This window comes from Cucurbita maxima, unplaced genomic scaffold (genome assembly GCF_002738345.1).
Source record: "Cucurbita maxima cultivar Rimu unplaced genomic scaffold, Cmax_1.0 Cma_Scf00026, whole genome shotgun sequence".
NCBI classification, from domain to species: Eukaryota; Viridiplantae; Streptophyta; class Magnoliopsida; order Cucurbitales; family Cucurbitaceae; genus Cucurbita; species Cucurbita maxima.
In genome coordinates, this window is record NW_019272042.1 from 621495 (window position 1) to 646852 (window position 25358).

The 25358-nt window shown below is 35.4% G+C and overlaps 4 protein-coding genes across 5 annotated transcripts in view; 2 read left to right on the forward strand and 2 right to left on the reverse strand.

Moving 5' to 3' along the window:
• LOC111499128 (carboxyl-terminal-processing peptidase 2, chloroplastic-like) overlaps positions 1–19224 on the forward strand; it is a 26289-nt gene extending 7065 nt beyond the window's left edge. The window contains exons 14-15 of the mRNA XM_023150611.1: positions 9437–9448; positions 19214–19224. The gene's annotated coding sequence lies outside the window, so the exon portion shown is untranslated. The remainder of the gene's footprint in view (positions 1–9436; positions 9449–19213) is intronic.
• On the reverse strand, positions 74–6902 carry LOC111499126. Of its 2 annotated transcripts, none has more exons than XR_002720902.1 (15): positions 6470–6902; positions 5800–5958; positions 5575–5691; positions 5375–5459; positions 5159–5267; positions 4980–5047; positions 4357–4482; positions 3342–4279; positions 2895–3098; positions 2735–2795; positions 2306–2419; positions 1656–1769; positions 1482–1571; positions 1277–1370; positions 74–295 (listed from the first exon to the last, which is right to left on the reverse strand). XR_002720902.1 is itself a non-coding variant. In XM_023150607.1 (15 exons), exons 1-14 carry the CDS (start codon positions 6583–6585, stop codon positions 1344–1346), a joined length of 2328 nt encoding a protein of 775 aa, XP_023006375.1. In that variant the 5' UTR covers positions 6586–6902; the 3' UTR covers positions 74–295; positions 1303–1343. The 2 variants fall into 2 exon arrangements, 1 of the variants encoding a protein (XP_023006375.1); XM_023150607.1 differs by having other exon boundaries at positions 1303–1370.
• On the forward strand, positions 10972–14437 carry LOC111499127 (beta-amylase 1, chloroplastic-like). The gene is made up of 4 exons (XM_023150609.1): positions 10972–11548; positions 12599–12809; positions 13215–13325; positions 13430–14437. Exons 1-4 carry the CDS (start codon positions 11007–11009, stop codon positions 14234–14236), a joined length of 1671 nt encoding a protein of 556 aa, XP_023006377.1. The 5' UTR covers positions 10972–11006; the 3' UTR covers positions 14237–14437.
• LOC111499125 (protein BLISTER-like) lies at positions 14988–25336 on the reverse strand. Its single transcript, XM_023150606.1, has 13 exons — positions 24794–25336; positions 22907–23627; positions 22177–22787; positions 21009–21128; positions 20313–20378; positions 19770–19880; positions 19187–19263; positions 18330–18397; positions 16896–17006; positions 16616–16797; positions 16120–16188; positions 15765–15923; positions 14988–15566 (listed from the first exon to the last, which is right to left on the reverse strand). The coding sequence occupies exons 1-13, from the start codon at positions 24869–24871 to the stop codon at positions 15486–15488; spliced, it is 2454 nt and encodes an 817-aa protein (XP_023006374.1). The 5' UTR covers positions 24872–25336; the 3' UTR covers positions 14988–15485.
• Between the last annotated feature and the right edge of the window lie 22 nt (positions 25337–25358).

Consider the following 25358-nt stretch of genomic DNA (forward strand, 5'->3'; position numbering starts at 1 on the left):
TTTTTTTTTTTTTTTTTTTTTTTTTTTTTTTTTTTTTTTTTTTTTTTTTTTTTTTTTTTTTTTTTTTTTTTTTTATCTCATCTGTATATGTAATTCCAGGTAAAGATCAAATCATCCAAGCACCAGAGCAGTTTTAAAATTACAAACAGAAAAATACAAGCTTGTACAACAATGGTGCGTCATACTGAATTTTAGACATGCCTCTCTATGAGGGAATTTCCAGTAATACTCGGTGGATCTATCTGTTCGCCTTTGCTCCGAGGCTACTTGAAAAGCACACGCAAGCACATCCACCCTGAATCACAGTTTAGACGTTAGAATTTACAAGTTCGGAGCTAACCCCAAGCCAAAACATATAATAATTGTAGTTTCAGGGAATCTATTGGGGATTTTGGCAGAGTCGAGCATGCACCAACCGAACGAATTATTTGAACAACTACCCAAAAATTTGCAATAAATATATAGATGTAAGAAAATGGGAAATAGAAGACAAACAAAGGCTTCTTGAATATCGTTCACGGTGCTTAAAACCATTTGGAATCAAGTCCCAAATGCAGACCTTAGTACTTGGGGGACTTCCATGAGAGGTTCGAGTTTTTTATCAGTTGAGAGTCCAGGAAATAGAATTAGATACTGAGATCAGAATGTTCTCGAAAGTCAATGAGCAAACGTATGGGTCGGAGAGTTTCAGGCCTCTCTAGTAGCCTGAACTGTACAGCTGAGAATAAAGACTTCATCGGACTTGTAAATGAAGTATGATTCTATTTTAGGTGTTTGGCCTACTTCAGGAAAGGGAGAAGAGCAAAAGTTAATAACTCTTAGTAAATTAGTCTGTGAGTAGTAGCCAAAGGCTCGACTCAAACATATGGTCTCGATTACAAGGAAGCCCTCATTTTCCCCACCTAGTCACGGTTGAGATTGTGTACAAGAAGTTTATAGCGGGTTCAGAGAAAGGTAAGAGTTGGCAATGCATGTGGGAAAATTTGAGGAACCTCTAATAATAGCCCGAGTTATACAGCAAGAATAGAAGGTGTTAGATACCTGTCGATGATAAACTCAATATTTTAATAATGGAATATTCCATGTGAACTCATTTTCTTTAGTTTGGGAGCTATCTGATGATATAACCTATAATTCATAACGAAGAAGGCTATATGTTTAATATGTTATGTTCGATCCTTATATATGATTGATTATCCACTTGACAATAACCGAAAGAAGTGATAGTAACCAAAATAGATATGAAAAGTATGGTGACTAATAAGAAAAAAAAAACCTTGAGAATGTGAAAGAGAGACAAACCGGTCAAGCTGCGCTGAATCTCATGTTGTGATTGACAATTACTAGCATTCTAAGGCATATGTTGGAACCTACAATCGAAAAAAATAAGAGAAACAAAACAAGTTACGACTTACTAGTCTTCTAAGATTATTGCTATGCTGGTACCAAGTACATAAATATGTTATGGTCATATGTTCTACCTCAAGCATGTTTTCATCTAGAAAACCACCATATGATGAATGATTAAGGGCTTGAGAACTATCATATTGAAGGATTCTCAACTTCCCCTCCTGTATAGACAGCCATAATAATTTATTAAAAAGGATTAAATAAATAAATAATCACAATCTATAAAAAAATATTAAGCAGCTGACCTTGGTCCCGTAGACAACACCGCCTCCCACTGAGGGATGAAAACAAGCCACATTTACCTCGTCCTCGGCACTCGGAAGAACTCTCACAAGTTCCATGTCAGAAACTCTGTAAACCTAAGTTGTCAAAGCCAACTTCAGTCAGTTAAGACGAACATTAAATGAACATAAAAAGTCTATATATGCTAAATATTATATATCGCATAATAAAACTATCTTAACTGTGTCGGGATGATCATATCTTTGCAGGAATTATATCCAATAATTACAAACTCCAAAGGGTTTAAACAACAAAAAGAAAATTATATGATGTGTGACAGAGCTACTTGTTAATAATGCAATCAGGCGTGCACTATTATACCATATAAAATCAATTAATACAGCTCTTAAGAGAATAATCCCTTATTCCAGAATAAACAGCTAAAATTTGCTTTCTTATAAGGAACTTTAAATAGTTACAATCAGTACAAACTGGTGAAAATGGCCTTTGGAACAGTGCATTTTTCATCAGAGCTAAAGAAGTATAATACATCTCTTCACCTTGTATAAATGATTAAAATAAAATCTAGATCAACAATATGTGGGGCGGGGGATTTGAATATCTGAAATTTCGGTCCAAGTTACCTCAATTAACCAAAAGAAATGAACTTTACCTCAAGTATAGTGTATATGGGCACAGTTGTCTCTCCATCTACAACAACACTTTTAAGAAGTGAACTATGGCGACGGCCATAAGCAAGTAATAGATGTTCTGATGTGGGAGAGAACTGCAATTGTTACAAGTAGAAACTTCAGTAAACCCAGTAAGTACAACTTATTGTCTCATTTTCACGATGAAAAAATTGGAGCTTTAGGGTGAGAATAAAAAAGGCCACAAAGAAGCAAGGCCCACTCCATATGGAGAATACGAAGGAAACAAAACAAGAAAAGAAAATCACAGAAAAGAGGCTAATGGGTTGACACAACTAGTTTCTTTGGAGGTTTTCAATTTTATAAAGATGAATCAAAGAATATACGTTTAAAGTGCACACTCATGATCGTTTAAGGTGCTTAAAGGAAAACAGTCCTTATCATTTACAAACCTGTATAGATGTTAGACAATGAGCAGCTCTTATTGCTCGAGATGCTAGTACCATACCAAACCTATATAAAGAAAACAAGGGTGAAAGATAAATTTAAGTTATAAAAGGGAAAGATATCAAGCCATCTTCAATCATAATGTGAATTGTGAAGAAAGATTACGTTGCCTCCTCCAGAGAGTATATCCGAAGCTCGTACATGACCTGCTGAGCCAAAACTGGGTGCCGTGTAGGTGATGTTGCAGCACCAGTTGCATCATTATTAGCATGGCTTTGGAATCCAGGATCAGCTTCCATATGTGGCAACATACATGCCACACATGCTGCCAAAAATCTCCCACAAGGTGAAAAATGGGCACCCATTTCACTGCAACATGATTGGTGGAAAAATGTAGATGGTTAGCAAGACAAGAAACCAAGAACAGATCAAAATAAATTATTCGCAACATTCCATAATGTAAATCTCCCAAATAAGGCGCGTATATATATATTAAAACTAGTGGGAAGATACGGCCATCAGGATTCCAACTCCACAATTATAGAAGTGTATAAGTAAAATAGTGAGTTAAAGAAACAGATTGATATTGCATGAGACTGCAGAAGAGCATACCTACAAAGAACGGCATGCGGAATAATTAACCGACATCTTTCATCATCCAGTGGAGCACAAGGATTTTTAACATCATGTGACCATATCCTGAGTTTCACAGTACAAGGTAACTCAGCAGCTGCTACTGCTGCCAAAGAGGCAGCAAGCTCAGACTGAATTCTACTGACAATAGGTTGTGGATCACTTTCATCAGGAATTGAGGTACTCATACTAGCACCTTCATCTGACCCACTTACAGGCACGGGCGCACGAGAACGTAAAGAACGATTTCTTGAACCAGATCTCCTACCTCTGCTTTGGCTAACACTGCTAGGAATTAACGAAGTAAGTGGAGCATGAATTCCTCCTATATCAGATGCTGCAGAAGAATGTTCACGAACATCATCATTGTGTGGCCGAAGAGCAGGTTGACTAGCTTGACTTTGGCCAATTAACCAACCTTGCAAGAAAGGAAGTTCCCAAGGGTCATTAAAAGGAAAATTTTGATTATTCCTCACTTCGTTCTGCACTTCCATATTCTCTGAAGCATCCACCGCAGTTTCTGAAACTTCTGTTTCCATTTCATTCGAGTAAGGATTGGTTCCAGTTTCTTCTGGAACTGGTGATGAGCTATTAGGATCAATGGGTGACAACACAAGTTCATACTGTCCTGACGGTGTTGAATATGTTAAAAGCCGTACTGAAGCAGACGGATCAACTCTTTGTAATCTCCCTGCACCAGGTTCTGCTTCTGTTCGATGCATCGACATTCTCCTATTTTCTTTAGAAAATGATGGCCATATCAACAGAGGAAAGGACATCAAAGGTAGGCCATCCACCAAACTAGAACGATCAGAAGATTGTGCATCGGCAAAATATACGGTAGGAGGTGGATATTGCACATATCCAGGAGATGTTGCTAATGTTATGGCAGATTCTGATGTATCAAGATCATTGACCTTCAAACATGTTAAGTAGAAAAATTAGGATAAGTGATTGAAATGAGGCAAATTTAAAGGCAACAAAATTAACATACCTCAGCAGTTAAAAGGAATTGGGCTGCATGTGGGTGAAAATGCACCGCACGCAACGATCGCCGTGTCCTTAAAACAATGGTTGGTGAGGGTGTCTCCCCTCTTTTGTTGTAGTGCCAAATGTAAAGCTGCATAAAATTTAAGATCAAGGTTGTATATTAGAATACACTTACTTGGGTGGTTTGAAGTTCCTTTTTCGACATGTTAGGCTTTTCAAATTGTCAGACACATTGTAATAATGAAAATTATCGAGAAGTTCCTTCTCGATCTGCCTTTTTGCAAGAAGGAGAGGTTTTAGTGGCAGGCGGGAATTTGTGTTTTGTTATGGGGTTTGTGGGGCAGGATGAATAATAGAACTTTTGGAGGGTTGGAAAGGGATCCTGCCAATGTTTGATCCCTGGTTAGATTTAATGTTTCTCTTCGGATGTTAGTGACTACTTTTTGTAAGTATTCGTTCGGTCTCATTTTTCTCGCTTGGAGCCCCTTCCTTTAGGTGAAATTTTTTTGTGGACTTGATTTTTTTATATGCCCTTTTATTCTAAAAAAAGCTTGGGGGAAAAAAATGCAAAAACAAAGACTGCACTTACTGATTGATATATATCTAATTTCCCATTTAAAACCTCACCTTATGACCCGATGCCACAGCAAGAAGCTCTCCTTGGGCATGGAAAGCTATGGATGCAATGGGACGATCTGCATAGGGGGAGAACAAGGTTGAGCAATAACGCATATATCCTATACAGAATTCTCAACTATCCAGCCATTTTCACAAGGCTATACAAAAAAGTTGGAGAAGGAAATTACAGAAATCACGAGAGCCAATGCATTCTGCCGTGTTTGCATCCCAGAGTCGAACATCATAATCCAAGCTTCCACTAGCAAGAATTTCAGGGCGCAGTGGATGGAATCTGACCTGAAAGATTACCGGAGGATGAATAGAAGATTCGAGCAACTTGAGTCACACACAAAGATTTCTTGTCAACAAAGAGAGAGAGAGAGAAAGAGAGCTCTCACGCTTACCACCCAAGGGGTTCTCCGATGACCACTCAGCACCTTTAAGCAGGTCCCAGTTTGGCAATCAATGATTTTTACAGTATGATCTCCACTGCAGGCATGAAAACAAAAATAGTAAAGTAACGTCTTCACTAAATTGAATGAAAATCGAGCTTCATCACATCACCATAGCAAAAAAAAAAAAAAAACAGGAATCAGCAACTCACTGTGTAGAAGCAAGCGTTCTCCCATCAGGGCTGAATGCTGCTGCAATTGTTGACCTTGGAGGAGGCAAAAGAGGACAATATTTAGCTGAAAGATGGCGTAGTGATTCAGCCTCAACCCTGACAAGATTCCAAGTTTAATAACGCATCCCAGGTAGGCAAAACATCCTTCATTATTTCATTTATTGCATTAGATGTTCAGATGCATTATGAGAACAAAATAACTACCATGAGATAAGTCCCCGCTTAGCATCTCTAGCTGCTTCACATCTCGGCCCAACCGAATCACATTGACGGTCATGAGAATCTCCCCAAAAGCTCCTTGATGCACATTTCGTTCGAGGAGAAACCTCCCTCTGGGCTAAAAGTTGAAAAACATTACTGACTCTGTAAAAGTGAGATAAAAGTTACTGTGTAAGATGAATTAGCTTGCAAAAAACCAAGAACTCTAAATATTAAATGAACTATCTGAATCTAAACTACACCAGTAGAGTAAAATCCCATTAGCCAAAATAAGTACTAATGTTCCGTGTCCCCATGATGATAATCATAACACTAACAACCATCACAATTAACTATTTACAAGCAATCATGGCTGCTCCCTCCCCTCCACTGACCCGCAAATGCAATGGCAACGATTCCATGCCAACATACCAGTACAGTAAAACAAGAAACTAAAATGAACAAATATATATAAACATTTTCCAAGTTAACACTATCAGGCTCGGAGAAACGCATTAAAATCTCAGAAATTGAGACCCGAATTTTAAGAAATTGTGTCGAAATTAAGATCTTCACACGACACAAAACTGGGGGAAAAACATAAGAAAGACGGCAATCATCCACATAACCGAAGTACGAAAATCGCATGAAATAATCGTTCCAGTCGCATCATCACCTTTGCCTGCTCGTGGGGTACGCCGGACCAGGCTGAGAAATGTGAGGCGGCAGCGGTGGGGTCGATGTGGAAGGAGAATTAGAATCGTCAAAAGCCCCAAATGAAGCTCTCATCATTCACCAAAGAAAACGTCATGCTCCAAAATTCTCCGACATTTCGATCGGAAAAGAAGAAATTGCGAGGAAATTAATCCCAATTCAAAGTGAAATGGGAAAGGGGCGGTGTTGTATTTATTTAGAAGCAATGATCGCCGGAGAAGATGGTGAAATTCAGGCGAGGAGGAGCTTCAAACTGGCTAGAAAAGATCTCCGGCAAGAATACGAAGAAGAAGAAGAAGAAGAAGAAGAAGAAGAGGGCATTCTTGTGAAAAAGAAAACCTAGACGAACAAGAAACGAAACAGAGATCGAAGACAACACCTCCTCTGAAAATCAAAATGTTTTTGGACATATATGTTCCCCTTTTTTCTTTTTCTTTTATTTTTTTATTTCTCTTAATTTTCAACTTCGATATTAATTTTAAATCTCATTTTCACATCATTTTTTTATCTCATATTTAAAATTTTGAAAAACTAATTTTTATTTTAACTCATTTGGAGTCTTAGTCAAATTTTTGACTAGCCTCCTTTTGGAGTCCGTTCGACATTTAAGGTGCCAATCTATTGGCATGGCTAAGTTTAGGGCATGGCTCTGATACCATGTTAGACGAACACGATTTGCCAATCTATTGGCATGGCTAAGTTTAGGGCATGGCTCTGATACCATGTTAGACGAACACGACTCTCCACAATGATATGATATTGTCCACTTTGAGTATAAGCTCTCATGGCTTTGCTTTGGGCTTTCCCAAAAGGTCTCATACCAATGAAGAGTGTATTCTTAGATTATAAACCCATGATCATTCCCTAAATTAACCGATGTGGGACTTTCATCATCCAACAATGATTTCCATTTTTGTCTCGTACGATGTACTCATACTAAAAATCAGAATTAAGGATTTTGCGATTTAATGCCCTTCAATCGATTTTCATCATTCGCTCAGATTTTAGAGGGCGGTCCCATTAATGTAATGTGTACATAAATTTCAGAATCAAATATACATCCGAATTTACGTCTAAATTGATTTAATTATTAATTAGGTGTATAAATAGTTTTTTTTTTCAAATAAATATATTTTTGAAAAATGTGTATTTTATGCTCCAAAAAAATTGGAAGGGCCCATATTAGCAAAATTTGTCCCAAATATTAAATGCTGTCACGGGTTGGCGGTATTGGACGCTAAATGGGCCGGGCCGAAAACACGGCCCAAAGTGTCTACTACCACATTATGTCTTATTTATACATAAATTTAAATTTAGGAATCATCCTAAAAATGGGTTAAATTATAAATATACTTTTTAAATTTTGAAAATAGGAAAAAATATAAGCAAAAGGGGAAAAACCGAAAACACCCCTCCCTTTTAATTATTTCATCAATCGTCTATTTTCGGGTTGAGTTGTAATTTTTTTTTTAATTATTTAAAAAATTATATTTATCTGCTATACATGTTGGTTAATAATTAAAATTTTATCAAGTTTAGATATCGAACATTTACCGGTCACAATACATAATATTAAATTTGTTAATCTTTTTAAAAGTAGGATTGAGTTATAACCATATTTTCGGGTGGGTCGGTTTGACCTGACGAAAAAAATGTTAATCTATAAATCGAACCAAATTTTTTTATTTCTAAAAAATTCAAATCTAACCTAATAGGTTTGGATTGGGCAGTCTGGGTTGATTAAATCATCGAATTATATCAACGCTTATACGAAATTGATTTAAATTATTCTTAAATTATTCTCAAATATTTGTATTTGGAAATAAAAGGAAAGTCTTGGATTGGACGTTAGCTTTTTTATGCCCTTACGGTACGTTATATTAGCTCTTGCCAAATAAGCAAACTAACACCTTTTATTTATTTATTTAATTTATTTTTTTAAATAAGACATTAATTATCGTCAATAAATGGCTCAATCTGTCACAAGAGAAGTTTCCACACATTTGTTTAAGTAATGTTTCGTTTTTCTCTTCATCTGATGTAGGATTTTACAATCAACCTCCCTTGAGGACCTAACGATCCACATCTTTATAAGAAATGTTTCGTTTTCCCCTCTAATTGATGTAATATCTCACAATAAATTTCCCTCAGAGAATAACGTATTCGCTGGCACATTGTTCGATGTTTGCTTCTGATACCATTTATAACATTTTAAAATCACCGCTGACAGATGTTGTCCACTTTAGCTCCCTAAGTATTGCTCGTCAACTTCACAGTTTTAAAATGTGTGTATTAGATAGAGGTTTCTATACTCTTATAAAAAAATATTTCATTTTCCCTGATCAATAATTATTGCTCCAGTAGCAAGAAAAATGCCACTTTCGTCCCTATGAACAATTTTCAATTTTTTTTTTTATATTTTTTCTACGTGTAAATATTCAAATATATTTTTTAAATAATATATTCTAAGGCATAAATTTATTATTATTATTCAACTAATTTCAATAAAATATAAGTTTAAAGGACTAAATTTAAAATTTATCAAATTTGGAGAGACTAAAATATAATAAAATCTAAAATATGGGATTAAAATGTAATTTTAATCAATAATTAAAAAAAGAAAGAAAAAAGGTCAGTTGGGCATGAAATGAGGACAGGGCACCATAATTGAAGCGGAGCCTTTGAATCTTCCACGCAATGCATTTTCGGGTATTCCTCAGACGTGGACACTCATTACGTGTCATGATCCCGCCTTACGTGGCGCTACATCCCTCCCGCGTTTCACCAGCCATACGATCTCCAGAACGACATATCGAAAGACAGAAACCGAACTCCCTGGCCCTCACCAACCAACTTTTCCTCTCCACTTGTCGTTTAGTTTGTGGCTTTCTTAAAGGGTTTTAAACACTTCAAAACACTTTTTCTCAAATTTTTTTTTTAAGTACTCGGTAACAGATTCAGTAGAGACAGGGTGACGGGATGGAGCCTATAGCTCAAAAGACTAGAGCATGTAGCTACAAACCACAGAGTTCAAATTGACAAAATACTTTCTTAACCAGAATGCATCAACAAAACTAATAACCTTCTATATGGATTGTCGGGTCTCATTATTTCCACTTTCATCCAACATTTTTTTTTTTAAATTTTACTCTAACAATGCAAACGTTTATGAAAGATGGTTGATAATTTTGCAACATTAAAAATAATATAGGTATTTGTAAATGAATAACAAATACGTATAAGGGGTATTTTTGTAATTTGACTATGAAAAAACAAAGTATAAATTTTAGAGTTTTTTTAATTTTTAAAAAATATCCAATAAATTCTACCTTAAGCTTATTAGTTATATAACTAAAGAAAAGAAAAATAAAAAGAAAAGGTTACTAATTCTAAATCTATTTATTTATGTAATTATTGTATATAAATGATTTTTTTTTTTTTTTTTTTTTGAAAATGGAATTAATCGGTAATAATAAGTAATAAAAAGAAGGAATAAAAACTAATTATAAAAATTAAAGCATTGACCTATTTTCGTCATTTTAGTTAATTAATTTGCCAAACTTTTTTATCCATCAATGTTAATAATAAATTACTAGAAAACGAACATAATTTTTTTCATAATTTATTTACAAATTATTTATCGTTTGAATTCTTAGCCGAATTTAAAAAAATAAAAAAAAATGTCACCCATCTTTTTTAATTAAATAACAAAACAAAGAGATTTATTAAATTTTAAAAATAAAAAAATCTATAAAGAGGGAAACCTTCCAACCCGACCACGTGGCACGAACAATAATGTACATCCAGCTCATCGCATAGGTGGATTAGACTCCAATGGTCAGTTTTGATGCCAACTCTGCCAATGATCAAACCACGTAGGTCCTCATCTCTAATTTGGCCAAATTGTAATACAAAAGAGATCGCCAAACTTAATACACCTCCACTCCACACAAAATCAATCTTATCTCCCTTCAAATTACACCCTAATTACTATTAAATGTCGATCCTATCCATAACTATTTTTAAAATTACAATATTATCCCTTAAATTTAATAATTTTTTAATAGGTCTTTAAATTTTAAAATTTTCAATTTAATTTTATTAATTTTAAAGAATATTATATTTACAAAAGACGGTAATTAAATAGAAAATTAAAAATTAAGAAGCTTATTATTGAAAGTGAGATATAACTAATTTACTATGAAAGTAATATAATTATTGAGTTTTATTCCATTTATATTTCCCTTATGCCAAACGCTACCCAAATATTTAAATATTTTATTTGAATTAAACAAGACCAGGAGTATTAGGGAAAATAAATAAATAAATAAATAAATTAGAATTCCACGTGGACTACACGTGGCCCAATTGCAAGGAAGACAAAAAATATGGTCGTTTTGCAATCCGTTTGAGAACTCTATAAATAACGCCGTTTGCTAATTCAATTTCAAATTCGATTAAAAACACGAGAAGAAGAAGAAGAAGAAAATTCGTAAAAAATGGCGCTCAGATCAATGAATCAGATCGGTACTCTGTTTCCGGCGGCGAAATGCAACGATCATTCAGTTCGAGCGAAGGTTCCGGCGTGTACGGCGGCGGTGAGGACGGTCCCAGCGGTGGGGATTTTGCGATCTAGGGTTCAGAATCGCGAAAGAGAGGAGGTGATGATTTCATCGTTTGACAGATTCCGGCGGAGTTTCGCGGTGTCGTGTAGAGCTTCGACGGCGGCTGAGGAGGCGGAGAAGGGAGGGGAAAGGAGAGGAGTGGCGGTGTTTGTGATGATGCCGTTGGACTGTGTGACGATGGAGAATAAGGTGAAGAAGAGGAAGGCGATGGAGGTGAGTTTTCAGGCGATGAAAGGGGCGGGAGTTGAGGGGGTTATGGTGGATGTGTGGTGGGGATTGGTGGAGAAGGAGAGGCCTGGCGAGTACAACTTCGGCGGTTATGAGGAGTTTTTTGCTATGGCGGCGAAATACGGCCTCAAAGTTCAGGCCGTCATGTCGTTCCATCAATGCGGCGGGAACGTCGGCGATTCTTGCACGTAACTACTTCCGCCCCCCATTAATTTGTTTTTGTTTAATTTTAAGCGGTAATTAAAGAATCCTAGCCACCGAAATTTGCTTAATTAATTTTTAAATTAAAAAAATGATAATTTTATACTTTTAGTTTTAATTACTCTAAAAAATCTAACTTTTTAAATAAGAGATATTTGAAAATATTAGAGTATCATAATAAATTTTAGTTTCAAATATTATTAAAATTTTCTCATACATATTTATATTAATTTAAATGAACCCACTCTCTACCTATAAAGAAAATCCATGAACACACTCTCCACCTATGATATTGTCCACTTTGACTCATGGCATGGCTTTGCTTTGAGCTTCCCAAGAGGGCTCGCTTTGCTTTGAGCTTCTCAAGAGGGCTCGCACCATGGAGAGAGTAGACTTTCAATCCAACACCTCCCCTCGAATAAAGTATGTCTCCCCTTAATCGAGGCTCTAAAGTGTTTTTTCATTTTTGACTGAACATTATAGAAGTTATAATTTTTGACAAATTATTGAATATTATTGAATAGTGTTATACCAAACTTATTTTATTATTTTTTTTTAATTTTTGTTTTTGGCAAAACAGGGAAATTTTAATAAGTTTTATTTCGGGCAAAATTTTATTTTATTAATTTTTCATAAAGAATAAAAATTGAAATATTTATTCCAAGTGAGGTCTAATTTAATAAAATTGAAAATTCTGAGTCTAAATTAATAGGAAAAAAATTGTAAATAATTTTAAAAAATTAAAAAAATTAAATTAGTTAAATGATATTATTATAATTTTTGTTGAATTCATGAATTCAGATAAAATTATTTAATAATTAGTTAGTGGTAAATTTTATTTTTACGGAGAACTTTATTTTATTGAAATTATGGAGTTATTGATAATTTCAAAATTAAAATTTTTATTCAAGCGGTTTAATTTAATAAAAATGAAAATTTTGAGTGTAAAATAATACAATAAAAATAAATAAATAATTAAAAGATATTATTGAAAATTTTGTGATATGTTGTGACGATCAAATTCCATAAATGTGTAGAATTCCATTACCGAGATGGGTGGTGGAGGAGATGCAGAAAGATCCGGAGCTTGCATACACAGATCAATGGGGAAGAAGGAACTTCGAATACTTGTCTCTCGGATGCGATGATCTTCCTGTCTTGAAGGGCCGAACTCCTGTTCAATGCTACGCCGATTTCATGCGCGCCTTCAAACAAAACTTCAATCATCTTCTCGGCAACACCATTGTCGTAAGTTTCTGCAAATCTTTTGATTCTTTCCTAGCAAATTTAATCTCTCGCAAATCCCTAGGTTTTAACGTTTCATCCTGTGATTAGCGATTTTTTAAGTCTATAATTATCATCTTTGATTGGAGTATCTATTTAGTTTCTGAATTTAGGGCAGGTTGCTAGTGATTTTTAAATGAAGTACTGGTTGAATCATTCAAAATTAATTTTGTTAGTCTAAAAATAGCTTTGAAACATGTTTAAGAACCATTTTGAACCTTGAATCACTCCCGAACGGTTCTTTAATATATGGAGCATATTAGTTGGACTGATGATCGGCGGTGATTATGCAATATTCTCTGTTTTATAGAATTGTTTTTTTTTAAATGTGAAATTGATGATGGATTTTTGTTTTCATTTCTGATAAAGGAAATCCAAGTAGGAATGGGACCAGCGGGGGAGCTTCGTTATCCATCATATCCTGAACAAAATGGCACATGGAGATTCCCAGGCATTGGAGCCTTCCAATGTTTTGACAAAGTATTCAAAATCTCCATTTACTATGTTTCATCACATATATATGTATTTAGTTTCTTGCCTGTTCTGAAGCTAATCTTCATATTTATTCCTCAATCTCATTACAGTACATGCTCAGTAGCTTAAATGCTGCAGCCAATGCAGCCGGGAAACCCGAATGGGGCTCGACAGGACCGACCGATGCGGGTCATTATAACAACTGGCCAGAAGACACCCGGTTCTTCAAGAAAGAAGGTGGAGGTTGGAACTCCTCTTATGGTGAATTCTTCCTCTCCTGGTACTCCCAAATCCTCCTTGATCATGGGAATACCATACTTTCACATGCTTCCTCAATCTTCAAACCTTCAAGTGCAAAAATCTCGGTGAAGATCGCAGGCATCCATTGGCACTATGGGACTCGGTCTCATGCCCCGGAGCTCACAGCAGGTTACTACAACACACGGTACCGCGACGGTTACGTACCAATCGCGCAAATGTTGGCTCGCCATGGTGCAATCTTCAACTTCACTTGTATAGAAATGCATAACCATGAGCAGCCTCAGAATGCACTATGTGCTCCTGAGAATCTCGTAAGACAAGTCAGCTTGGCAACTCAAAAGGCTCAAGTTCCACTTGCCGGGGAGAACGCATTGCCACGATACGACGAGCGTGCACACGATCAAATCGTGAGGGCGTCGTTGTTGGAAGGCGATAGAGAGATGTGTGCATTCACATACTTGAGGATGAATCCTCAGTTGTTTGAAGAAGACAATTGGAGAAGGTTTGTGGGATTTGTGCAGAAGATGAAAGGAGGGAAGAACAGCCATAGACATAGCCATAGAAGTTGGGAAGACAAGAAGAAGAAGGAGCAGCAGCAAGTTGAAAAGGTAGTGCCTAATCTACAGAGTGAGAGTAATTTGGTCCAAAGAGTTTAGTTTTAATAGCATAGGTTTTAGCTTCCCACTGCTTAGAAACATTAGGGCCCCTTTGTGAAAATTAGGTACATTATTTAGTGTGTGATAGTTGCCCATATAGCCAATTTGGTAAGAAAATAATGGCAAATTTATTCATCAACATATTTAGAATGCCCCAAGTCTTTGGAATTTGAATATAAATTATTTGTTTATTATTGTAAATGCACTTTTTAATTTATAATTTTTTTTAATTTTTTTGCGTCAAATCGTGCCCACCAACTATTTAAATCAAGATCATGCGGTTGTAGCTTCGTTTCTTCCCCTATTAAAGCATTCTTTCTTCTTACTCTTCTTCTAACCGACTATCGCGTGCGGATTCAAGAAAATAATATGGTTGTTTGATCGAGTTGAACTTAGAGGATATCCCAATGTTGATATTGATCGAGTTGAACTCATTATATGTTTTGTTGTTGATTTTAACATTTTTGAGCCTGGAAGTTTTACCAATCCAAGTTTACTGCTAGTAGATATCTCTTCCTAACAAACTAAATTCAAAACCTTGAAAGTCAGTCTAGAAAGAAAAATTCAAAGATTACATATGTTAGCATTGAACTTGAGTGGTTACGAAAAATACAAGAGGTTGAGTTAATCATTAATCACCCTCAATGGAAAGAAATGCTTTAAATACTAAAAAGGTGTAGGACTCAATAAGTTCGAGTATCACCGTCTGAGACAGCATGTATTAACCTTTGTAATGTCAAACCTTAAAGTATTAACGAAATAATGTGATAATTTCACCATTGGGCTCAAAACTCAATCCCTTCAAGGTTCTAATGATGATTTTACATAAGCAATGGAAGTAAGAGTACGGATGTGCAGAACAACAATCAATAAGTACAACTGAAAAGCCTGTTAATACTAATTACTTCATTTCCTGTCTAAGTATCAAGCAGCAATCCCATCAAAATTTGTGAAGTGAAGAAAAAGGTGAAGCAATTGATGGAACCAGATGCTTTCACTTCCCTTTTTCTTTTCACATCTTCCTTGAGGAAATAACAATTTGGATTGGATTCCCTAAGGCTATCAAAGGCCTCGAAAGGTCGAGGTTAGCCTGCTTCTTTGATATAAAAAAAGAATAACGAACCACGCATTCGACTCGAAATGTACAGCTTATAATCTCCAATGTATTACCTAGCAACTTGAAGAAAAGAACAATGGAAGCAAAGCTTCAAACATTGACCTTCCATTGATAACTCGACCGCCCCGCATCTTAAAGAAGCTTGCTGGTCCTTCGGCGTGATGGACCGCCCGGAAAGAGCTTCATAATCCATCCCAAGACTCTTTCAACCACCTAAGAATGAGAAGATTTAAATGCCTGATTGAACTAATTCCATATTCATTTGCTAAACTAAAAGGAAAGGTAAATGATCAACAAAAGCTCTAAACTAGCAGAGCATTCATTTGTACTTAATCCCCCCAGCCTAAACACACATACACGCGCACACAGGACACATGGCAGTAAGCAAGGGTTAATGAAAGATGATAATACCTCGTCGCCTTCATCTGCAAGTTCTATATCTTCATCATGCATGGTGCGAGAATCATGTTGCCTCACTGGAACAATCTCACCAGCCATACTTTGAGCAGTCAAAAGCTCTAATCTTTGAGTTTGTGTTTCCAGTTTCCTAGACAATTCTTTGTTCAACTCCTTCATGAAATAAAAAAAAAAAAAAAAAAAAAAAGTACGTATAAACCATAAGAGACTCGGGTTAATTTAATTGGAGGATCGATGATAAGTAGTCTATAAGTCAGTTCCTAACATGTAAAAAGCAAAGTTGGTTGATTGTGCAATAAATAAAAGAACTGATAGTGTGTACAGTATTCAGATTGGACAGAAAAGTTACCCTCAACTTAGAACTGCTAGCCAACTCGGATGCCAAAGCTTGTGTTAACTCATCTTTCTCTACAGCTAACTGCAAATCAATAAAATCCATCATCACAAGTCAATAATATTGGATATATTAAATAACTTATTCATAAGAAACAAACCGTCATATCATTAAGAGAAAAGATAGCAAAAAGAGGGCTATGACATCTCCTATGAGGGCGACAAAAAGGATGCACGATTGGCTTAACGATACTTTTTTCGTGAAAATTTCAAACTACTTTCTTTTAGTGGCTGCATCTTAATTGAAACCTAAACGTATGATAATCGAGAACAAGACCTAAAAGAATTGAAACAATAATCACATTAAAGAGGGAAAGCAAAAAAAGAAAAACAGCCCCAGGATAAGTATTACAACTTCACAGAGAATTCTTGAAACTAGACATAATTGATATTTATTCTTTTTTTCTTGTTTATAACAAGAAAAAGATTCATATTAATTTACGAATGGGTACCTCAGCTATTAGAGCATTGATGTTTTGAATCATCCTCATATGATCTGGAGGAATATTGACCGCTGAAACTTCAGCAGTGGCATTTTCCAGCGGCATAAGAGTTCCAGAAGTATCATCTTTAGTAAGAGATTCTCCATCTTTTACTTCATGTTTAGAAGTACTTGGAGCAGTATCTGTATTTACTGCATAAATTTAACAATGAATACAAAAGTGAAAGGAAAATTACTTGGCCATAATCTCATCTTAAGAAAAGGGATGGGAGAAAGGGAGCTCTCTTCACCTAAATCTTCCGTAGATGTAGCGACATCTTTCTTATTTTTAGGATTGCTAATATCAATGGACTTTTCACTTGCAGAAGCTTTGCGTAACTTAGACTGCAACAACTTCTTCTCTGTTAAAAGGAAAGGGATGAAACGACAGATAATTATGATATTGTTTAAGAGATGGAAGCCAAAAGGGTCTTAAAGAAGTGTACCAAAAAACGACACCATTACTTCAGAGCATTCACAATAGGAGGAAAACTGCTAAAATATAATACAGATGCAGCAAATAAAAAATAGTCGATCTACTTGTTATCATTTCTAAAAAATAAATAAGCAGGGGATTAGTTTCAAGAACCATTACAGTTCCATTTAATTTGATTCATAAAAGGAAAATGTAATGGGGAAGGGGGAATTGTAGCAAGTTCAATAACCACATCCATACGAAAAAGTCAACCAGAAAAGAGATTGTCAAACACTTCCACGGATTGAGAGTACTGTATATCTAATTGCAATGTTGTTACCCAAGAAACATCTAAATAACATTCTTTAAGAACCGATCTTTCTTCTGCGCTACACTTTAGGTAGGATACAAATTTTAAATTATAAAACTATCATAGGTCAAAGGGAATTGTCAAGATAAATGCATAGTCAAACAAGCGTTTTGGAGACTATGAATCTGATAAATCTGTAACAGCCTAAGCCCACCGCTAGCAGATATTGTCTTCTTTGGGTTTTCTCTTTCAGGCTTCCCTTCAAGGTTTTTAAAACGCGTCTGCTAGGGAAGAGGTTTCCACACCCTTATAAAGAATGTTTCGTTCTCCTCCCCAACCTATGTGGGATCTCATAGAATCTGTTTGGGATTGAACATTTTGAAAAATCTTGGATGTTCTTGGGAATGTGACACTCGGGTATTATATATTTGAGAATCCGGGGGTTACTATTCTCACGACAATCCACCATCCTCAATTAACAAATAACCAAAATGTATATTGCAAAGCAATCATCTAATTTCTCTTTATACTTTGTTGCATTCACTTGGCCATGCAGTTATGGTAAATTAGAGAATTATAAGAAAATAAATAGAAAACATAGTAAAGCATTCAAATTAGCCTATTAAAATTTTAAATTTTATTTTTACAACAATCCTCAAATAAGACCTGCTTTATCCGTAAGCCTATAACATATCAACCATGTACCAGTGATTTTTCACATATTCATGAACTACAATACGGACTACACTTAAAGGAATACCTCCCTAGTTTTAATGTTCATCATTGACTTGAAATCTGCCAGATTGCGTTCTTATAGCTAAGAAACGAGATTATGTTTACGAAAAACTCATAACCATAGCCTTTTATACTATAAATAAAAGGACAAGTCTAATAATGACCATTACCTCTGATTGAAATTCATATTATCGGACTAATTGAAATTCAAACCATTATGCTTACCTTCCTGAAGAGCATCAATAGTTGATTGAAAATCATGACGTTCTCTCTCCATGCTAGATATTTTCTTCCTGCAAGTTCCAATAAAATTATAATGTGAACTCCAGTTAGTAAAAACAGCTCAAAGCAAGAAGGTATAATTGGATGAGAACCTCTACAATGGATAACTTTTCATTGATTCAATGAGAAGTAAAAATAAGGAAAATAAAAAAAACACTCCCCAAGCACTACGGAGAATACAATATATTGCTCCCAAAGAGGTATTACTAATTACAGGTGAAGAGTAATTAAAAAGGCTAGGGGAAAGACGAAATTTATATGAAGTTGAAGTGGAAAATTAAACAAAACCAATTTCCTTTCATTATTTGAAAGAAAAAAAAGAAGTATCATTTCATTCTAATCACAACCCTCGGAGTAAAGCTTTGAAGCACTCGTGCATAAAATAAAATCTGCTTTTAACAGAAACTTTGACCACAGCAGGATTTATAAATTCTCCCTTACATACGTATGAAGCACCAACGATATTACCGCCGCTTTTGTTTTCCTTTTTCTTTTTGTTTATGGGTGCTTTTGGTTGGTGAGGCCTTTTCCTTTGTAGCCTATTCTTGTAGTTCTCTCTCTCACGCTTGTAATGAAGTGGTCTTTTTTGTCTCCAAACAAAAAAAACATAACAAAACATTTTAAACAGATACAAAGCTTAGCCTAGTCATTTCGAAACACTTGGGTTCCATGAGTAGCCAGCCACTTATTGAACTTACCAAACTAAGAAATAACCATGTCTACATATAAGGGATTTAATGCAGTGATCGGTTTAAGAACCAGAGGTTATTTGTTAACAGCCACAGTATAAGATGACGTACTTGTACGAAGAGATTTCAGCTTCTAAGTTCTCCAATTGCCTCTCCAGCTTTAACTCATTAGATCTTAATCTTAAGGCCTATATAAATAAATAGGAAGCATAGTTTAGACATCATAAATTGTCCATACAAGATGCAAGTAGGACTCCAACTCCAATCCCCATGATGGAGGGTCGATGTCATACTTTCCATATGGAAGAGAACATAATAATAATATGTTAAATTCCTCAATTAGTTCCAAACAAAAACATATATATATTCAGTTAAGTGAAGAGCAAATATACAGGCAGTTATTTTCCTTTTTTTTTAATCAATGTACAAAATATGTCTTTGAAAAAAGACCAATTATTTTTGCATCGGGAAAAGAAACTTAGCAGGTACATTTTTACAAGATAATCATTTTATTTCAATATGAAGAAAAAAGAAAAGAAAGAAATTGCAACTTTCACCGAATAATCTATGGTTGTCAAGATCAAAACTACAAAGGAAAGCTAGAGCCTAACCACCTAGCTACAAAAACAAGGTAGGCAGTTCAAAAGAACAACTAGAAAACATTGTACTGGATTGATGGCCTAGAATTTATTACCTTCTCTTCAAGACCAATTACTTCAGAAGCTATCAGCTTGGCTCGTTCATCAGCTGCATTACACTCCAGTTGTGCATTTGCATACTCAAGTTTGATAGACTCCAGTTCAACCTGCGGAATCGAACAAGTTACACACACACACACACACACACACATATATATTGCCACGATAATAGGGAAAAACTCTACATTTCAGAAACACATATATAATATTTCGAAATTATCTGGTTATGGAGCATTGTTGCATCAAAATGTACTTAGAACGGGAAATCTTTAAGTCCTCAAATTAATGAAAATATCCAGGTGAGAGAATGACATCTGACCCAAACGATAACAGGAAGTTTATCAAACATCACACATAATGCAACTAGGGAAAGGTAAAAGAAATTCTATTTCACTACGAAAACTCCAAAAGGAGTCAAATGCAACCCATAAAGTCTCTAGACGAAACAGTTCCTCGACATAATGCAATTTGGAAAATTGATCTTTGGTGAAACCTAACAAAAAGGAAGAAATTAACAGAGACATAAGAAAAAGACTAACCATCTGGGTCTTCATTTCCTCCTGTAACATCTCCATATCTGATTTTAGTTGGTTGACAACGCTTCTCTGAAGAAGTACCAAACGAGAAAGAAAATGAATAAAAGAGTTCAATCCAAAGCCATATGAATATCAGGAATTAATCTTACATTCATTTTATTTCAATGCTACAAAAATAAAAAATTGTAAAGGGTTCCCATTTACTTTTCATTGAACAAATGTGAAAGGAACAGAAAAGGGAAGAAAAATACCTTGATTGGTCTAACTTAAAAAATAATCATAGATTATATATATATCTAAAAGGAGCATCTAAGAACTAGAACTATGTAAGAAATAATGTCTGATCATTAAAATAAAAGATTAAAATTTGGAATCAAACTCTATGATTCGTAACATGAATAAGGATGCTCAAATGGGGGGGTGGCTGTTTCTTAGTATATAGCACATCATTGTTTGTGAAGTCATATCAGCTAGAGGGAGGAATTTTTTTTAAAAAATTGTATACATTGAACACATGTTAGCAAAAAGAGTCACATTCGATGAAACTATAAATGTCTAAATGATAAAAGTCACAAGATTATTACTTTATCAGGTCTCGAGACCAGGAAAATACAGAACAGTAAACCATGAACAAAAAATGTTTAATCATAATACACGCGATAGCAGTATATAATACACACGTAGAATCCATAAACCAACCTGGTTATTATAACTATCAGTAAGAGATGAATTTTCAGCAGCTAAGGACTCTGCTAAAGCCCTTGAAGCCTCCAAAGCTCTTTGTAATGAGAATTTCTCTTGTGTCAAATCTTCAATATGCTGACCAAGAAGAAAGTTAAAGACCATAAAAAATGTCAATGGAATTTAATCTTCACGAGAAAAAGAAAATGCAATGCAAGCTCACATTGTCAATATGTCATATTCTCAATGTGAGAATGATATAAAGTAGAAGATGAGAAAAACATTTCCCAAGAAGCACAAAAAGGTATGAAGTTCATCATTTATTCAAACAAAAATCAACTCTTTGCCAAAATCTTCATTCTATATAGCTCATGGAGTCAAATAAATGGCAATAATAACATCTCACCTTCTGCCATCTATTATGCAATATTTCTTAAATATGAACTCTTTAATAAGCTTCTGCAAATTTTAAATGATTCTTTTTTCCTTTTATATTGGGCCAAGGGTGAATAAAATAAATCATGTTATATATATTAGGAAGACAATTAGAAGACTCAAAAACAAAGAATTGTTGGAACGTAATTTTCAAAATCAATCAAACTACTAGTAGGACAATAATATGACTAGACATGCACGATGACTCATCTTAGGATGACATGAACTTCGTAAACTAGAAGATTTGCTCCTTCATGTGAAGGTGTGCAACAACTCAAACTTGATATTCTCAAGTTTATGTAACTCGCTCGGACAGGTTTCACCAGTTTTTGGTAATTTCATGTAATCAATGAAATTGTTTGTTACAATAATAATGATTAAGAGAGAGAACGCTACTCAAGTTTACATAAACATAAGAAATAACTGATTCTAAACATGAAAACCAATGGGCGAAAACCTTAGTACTCCAAGATGTATAATAGACAAAACGTAAAGTATAACTGCATAATTTTCTCTCATCGACTTTTCAAGTTGGAAACACTGTAGAAAGGGTTCAGACTCAACCCATCTCCATTCCAATTGCAACTACAGAAACACACTAAATTATCTTCCAAGTTTTTTATGAACGACTCAAATAAAACTTTGAAAAGAAAACTACATGATCCTTCCTAGCAAATAGGACATTATGGTAGCTTTACATATTGGATGGACCAATTCCAAATTCAATGACCACAACCAAATATAGGAGTACCTGTTCCAGAGCAGCAAAATCTTCATTTTGTTTGGATGAAAAGAGCTCGTGTTTCCTCTCCATAGTATTATCCTCTATTCCTATAATTGGCTGGTTCACCCCCTTAACAGGAAAAACTGAAGGAGGAAATGAATTGCTATATGGCACTGGAGTGTTTTGAGAGGCAAAATCTGAGGATGTTCCCACTTTTTTCATATCCATTAGTGGCTTCTGAAGATTTAATGAGTCTGAGCCATCAGATTCATCTGTTCTAAACCCATCAGATATTCTAGATCCCTTATCATGTTCGCCATGTCCAAGAAAACTCCCTGATGGAACCTTGGGTACAGTAATAGAATCAAGAAACGATGGGCGAGATCTCCTAAAACTGTTTTCAGATGACGCAGTGTACGGTTGTTCATAGTTGGAGGGGCCTCTAATATCAGTATTCAAGCCAGCAGATTCAGAGGACTGCACATATGCAGGCTTGATTCTAGTTAAATCAGGCACATCAATGGGCTTTCGTTGCTCAAGAACAGACGTCTGATTGTCAATTAATTCAAAATTTTTGTTCACATTTTCCCCAACTTCATGGGATCTATATCCTTTTCTAGTTGTACTATTAAAGAGGCCTATAGAACATACAAACAATACGTTAGCATCAATCCTCTCAAGACAGAACATGGAAAAGAATAAGAAAAAAAAAATCATATCATAACAAGATACGAAATTGAAATCCAGAGAACATTACCATCATAATATGACGAGAAAGAATGTTCACTAGCCAAAATATTGTTACTACTGGAATCTGTATCTTGTAAATTGCCAGCAGTGTTCTGTGGAGAAGTATTTGCAGAAAATTTATGCAAAGAGCCAGAGCTCTTAATTATAGAATTCTCTCGACTACCTCTTCTGTAGAGTAGTCCATCCACCCCATGGTGTGCAGATTGACTAGAAATGCTATCGATCCCTTCATTAGCTTGTGGGTTTATGCCAAATGCGCTCCCTAATGGAGTTCTATCCTGGGATCCACTGATTACTCCAGAGTCGTTATTTATTTCTGATATTTCATTTCTACTATAATCATCTGTGGTTCCAGCGAGTCTCGAACTTTTGAGTGTCTTAATTTCTTGACTGTTTGATGGTTGCTTCACTGGATAAGCAGAGAAACCTCCATCAATATTTCTTGTAGATGGATAGCGTGCACGACTTTCATTCAAAACATTTTGATCAATATTCTGAGAAAAGTTATCTGCATGTCTGACATCTTTGACTAGAGCAGAAGATGATTCAACAGCAGATCTGCCTGTTCCGTTTGTTGTCGTAGCTCCATCAGAATCTGTAATTCGTTGAGCATGTTCAGATTCTAAAGGCTTCTTCTCCTGGGAACCACCATCTGAAATGTGATTTTGGATTGGTGGTGCAGCTTTCTTAACTCGCTCTGCTGCCTTTTTCTTTCTGAACTCCTCTAACTGCAAGAAAAAGGAAGTAATCAAATTTTCACGTACAAAAGGAATCAACGAAGTGATTATGAAAGGGCACAAGGAAGAACATCCAATGATAAATTATGTTATTTTTTTTAAAGGAAAAAAGGGGGTCTTAATGACAAAGCCTTGTGCAGACACACAGGAACAACCAATTTAATGAGAGAAAATGAAAGTCATTAGGAGTAATAAATCAAACCATCTAAATGCATCTAAAGTATGAGCATCAGGAAGTTTACTATAAAAGCACAGGGCACATGTAACCAAGTGTCCAAGTAAAAGGTTCATCAAAATCATATCAATGACAAAACCTTAGTGTAACTGCACGACTCACAACTTTACTAATTGGAGGTTTTATGTGTGAACTCCTTTAGCTAGAGACCTTTCCACCTGCTTTGAGATGTAGTTCTTTTCGTTCCACTTAGTGAAAAGTCTATCGCTATTCATAAACGAAGCGTCTAGATAAAAACGCTTAGGAAATGTGCTTAAAGCTATCAAGCATGCATTCAAATCATCTGAGAAAGTAACAATACTCCAAATGTAATGCTGAACAAGCACCAGAAGGTGGGTCAATCCCCTATCATAGGTGCAATTGATATCAACCCCACAGCTTAAAACATTTGGTCAAAAGTGCGAGCATAAAAAAGTTATAGCCAGATACTTGGCATAGGAAAACATAGGCATTTACGTTTTTCCCCTTCCACTCGAAAAACCTCACCCTTTTGACCATAAGAAGCTCTTTGTGCAGGTTGATAAGTCCAACTTTCAATCTTCGTTCAAACCTCAAGTCCAAAGTTATAAACAATATATATAGCTCGAAAAATTACAGCATCCTTAAATCCATGGCTTGTCATAAGTCAGCTTATCAACCTCCATGAAATCATTCATCCAAAGCATTGAGTACAAACATTTTCTAATGAATATAACAGGTATCAGTTCCATGAATGTGAAAATTGAAACCAACGATTTCCCTAGCAGCTCGATCGTGGTCAATTAATCCCAACTCAACCAGCATATTGCATACGGAGTCTCGACATTAATAACCGACACTTTGATATAAAAACGTACAAAGCTACATGCTCAGAAAACATCCAATCCAAATTGAAGATTTGAATTACATTCAAGAGAGAGAGAGAGAGAAGAAAAATCCTTACCCGTCGCTTCCCTGCTTCCAAATGCTCTAATTTACGAGTCGAGGCCATCGAATTGGGCAAAACCTGAGCCGAAGCCATCAAAACAACGCCCCCCAGCTCAAGAAGACAAACACAAACAAACCCAAAATCTTCATGGTGACACCATTTCCAGGTACAAAAACACAACCCCACAAAACGAACCAAACAAATCAGCCCCGGCTAAATACAATGAATCTAAACCAAACACTGCGAGACTAAAGTAGCAGAAAAACAACCGAAATTGATGATAGCTGTCGGGAAATTGATGGGAAAACCACAGAAAATGAAGAATTGTGAATTGGGGAAGAGGAAAAACGTTGTTGGATAAATCCGAAGATACAAAAGGGGGCAGATTCCGATCAGATCGGACACGAGGAGATCTGTGGGAAAAATGAACAACAATCTGGCAGATCTCCTCTGCTAACTTCGTTCCCCCGTGTATGCGTTTGTAGATTGTTCCCCCAGAGAAAAATTGTGCGGATTTTGCTCTTGTAATTTCGGTGGGGCGTCAAAAAAAAAAAAAAAAAAAAAAAAAAAAAAAAAAAAA

Coding starts and splice junctions, on each gene's coding strand:
- LOC111499126 (XM_023150607.1), bottom strand. CDS start 6,585: ATGATGAGAGCTTCATTTGGGGCTTTTGACGATTCTAATTCTCCTTCC. Junction 2,420..2,734: donor ATTGTCTAACATCTATACAG/GTTTGTAAATGA, acceptor TAACAATTGCAG/TTCTCTCCCACATCAGAACA. Junction 1,572..1,655: donor GTGTTGTCTACGGGACCAAG/GTCAGCTGCTTA, acceptor CTGTCTATACAG/GAGGGGAAGTTGAGAATCCT.
- LOC111499127 (XM_023150609.1), top strand. CDS start 11,007: ATGGCGCTCAGATCAATGAATCAGATCGGTACTCTGTTTCCGGCGGCG. Junction 11,549..12,598: donor AACGTCGGCGATTCTTGCAC/GTAACTACTTCC, acceptor ATAAATGTGTAG/AATTCCATTACCGAGATGGG. Junction 12,810..13,214: donor TTCTCGGCAACACCATTGTC/GTAAGTTTCTGC, acceptor TTTCTGATAAAG/GAAATCCAAGTAGGAATGGG.
- LOC111499125 (XM_023150606.1), bottom strand. CDS start 24,871: ATGGCTTCGGCTCAGGTTTTGCCCAATTCGATGGCCTCGACTCGTAAA. Junction 17,007..18,329: donor TATTGATGCTCTTCAGGAAG/GTAAGCATAATG, acceptor TCCTTTTAACAG/AGAAGAAGTTGTTGCAGTCT. Junction 15,567..15,764: donor TTGCAGATGAAGGCGACGAG/GTATTATCATCT, acceptor TCTCATTCTTAG/GTGGTTGAAAGAGTCTTGGG.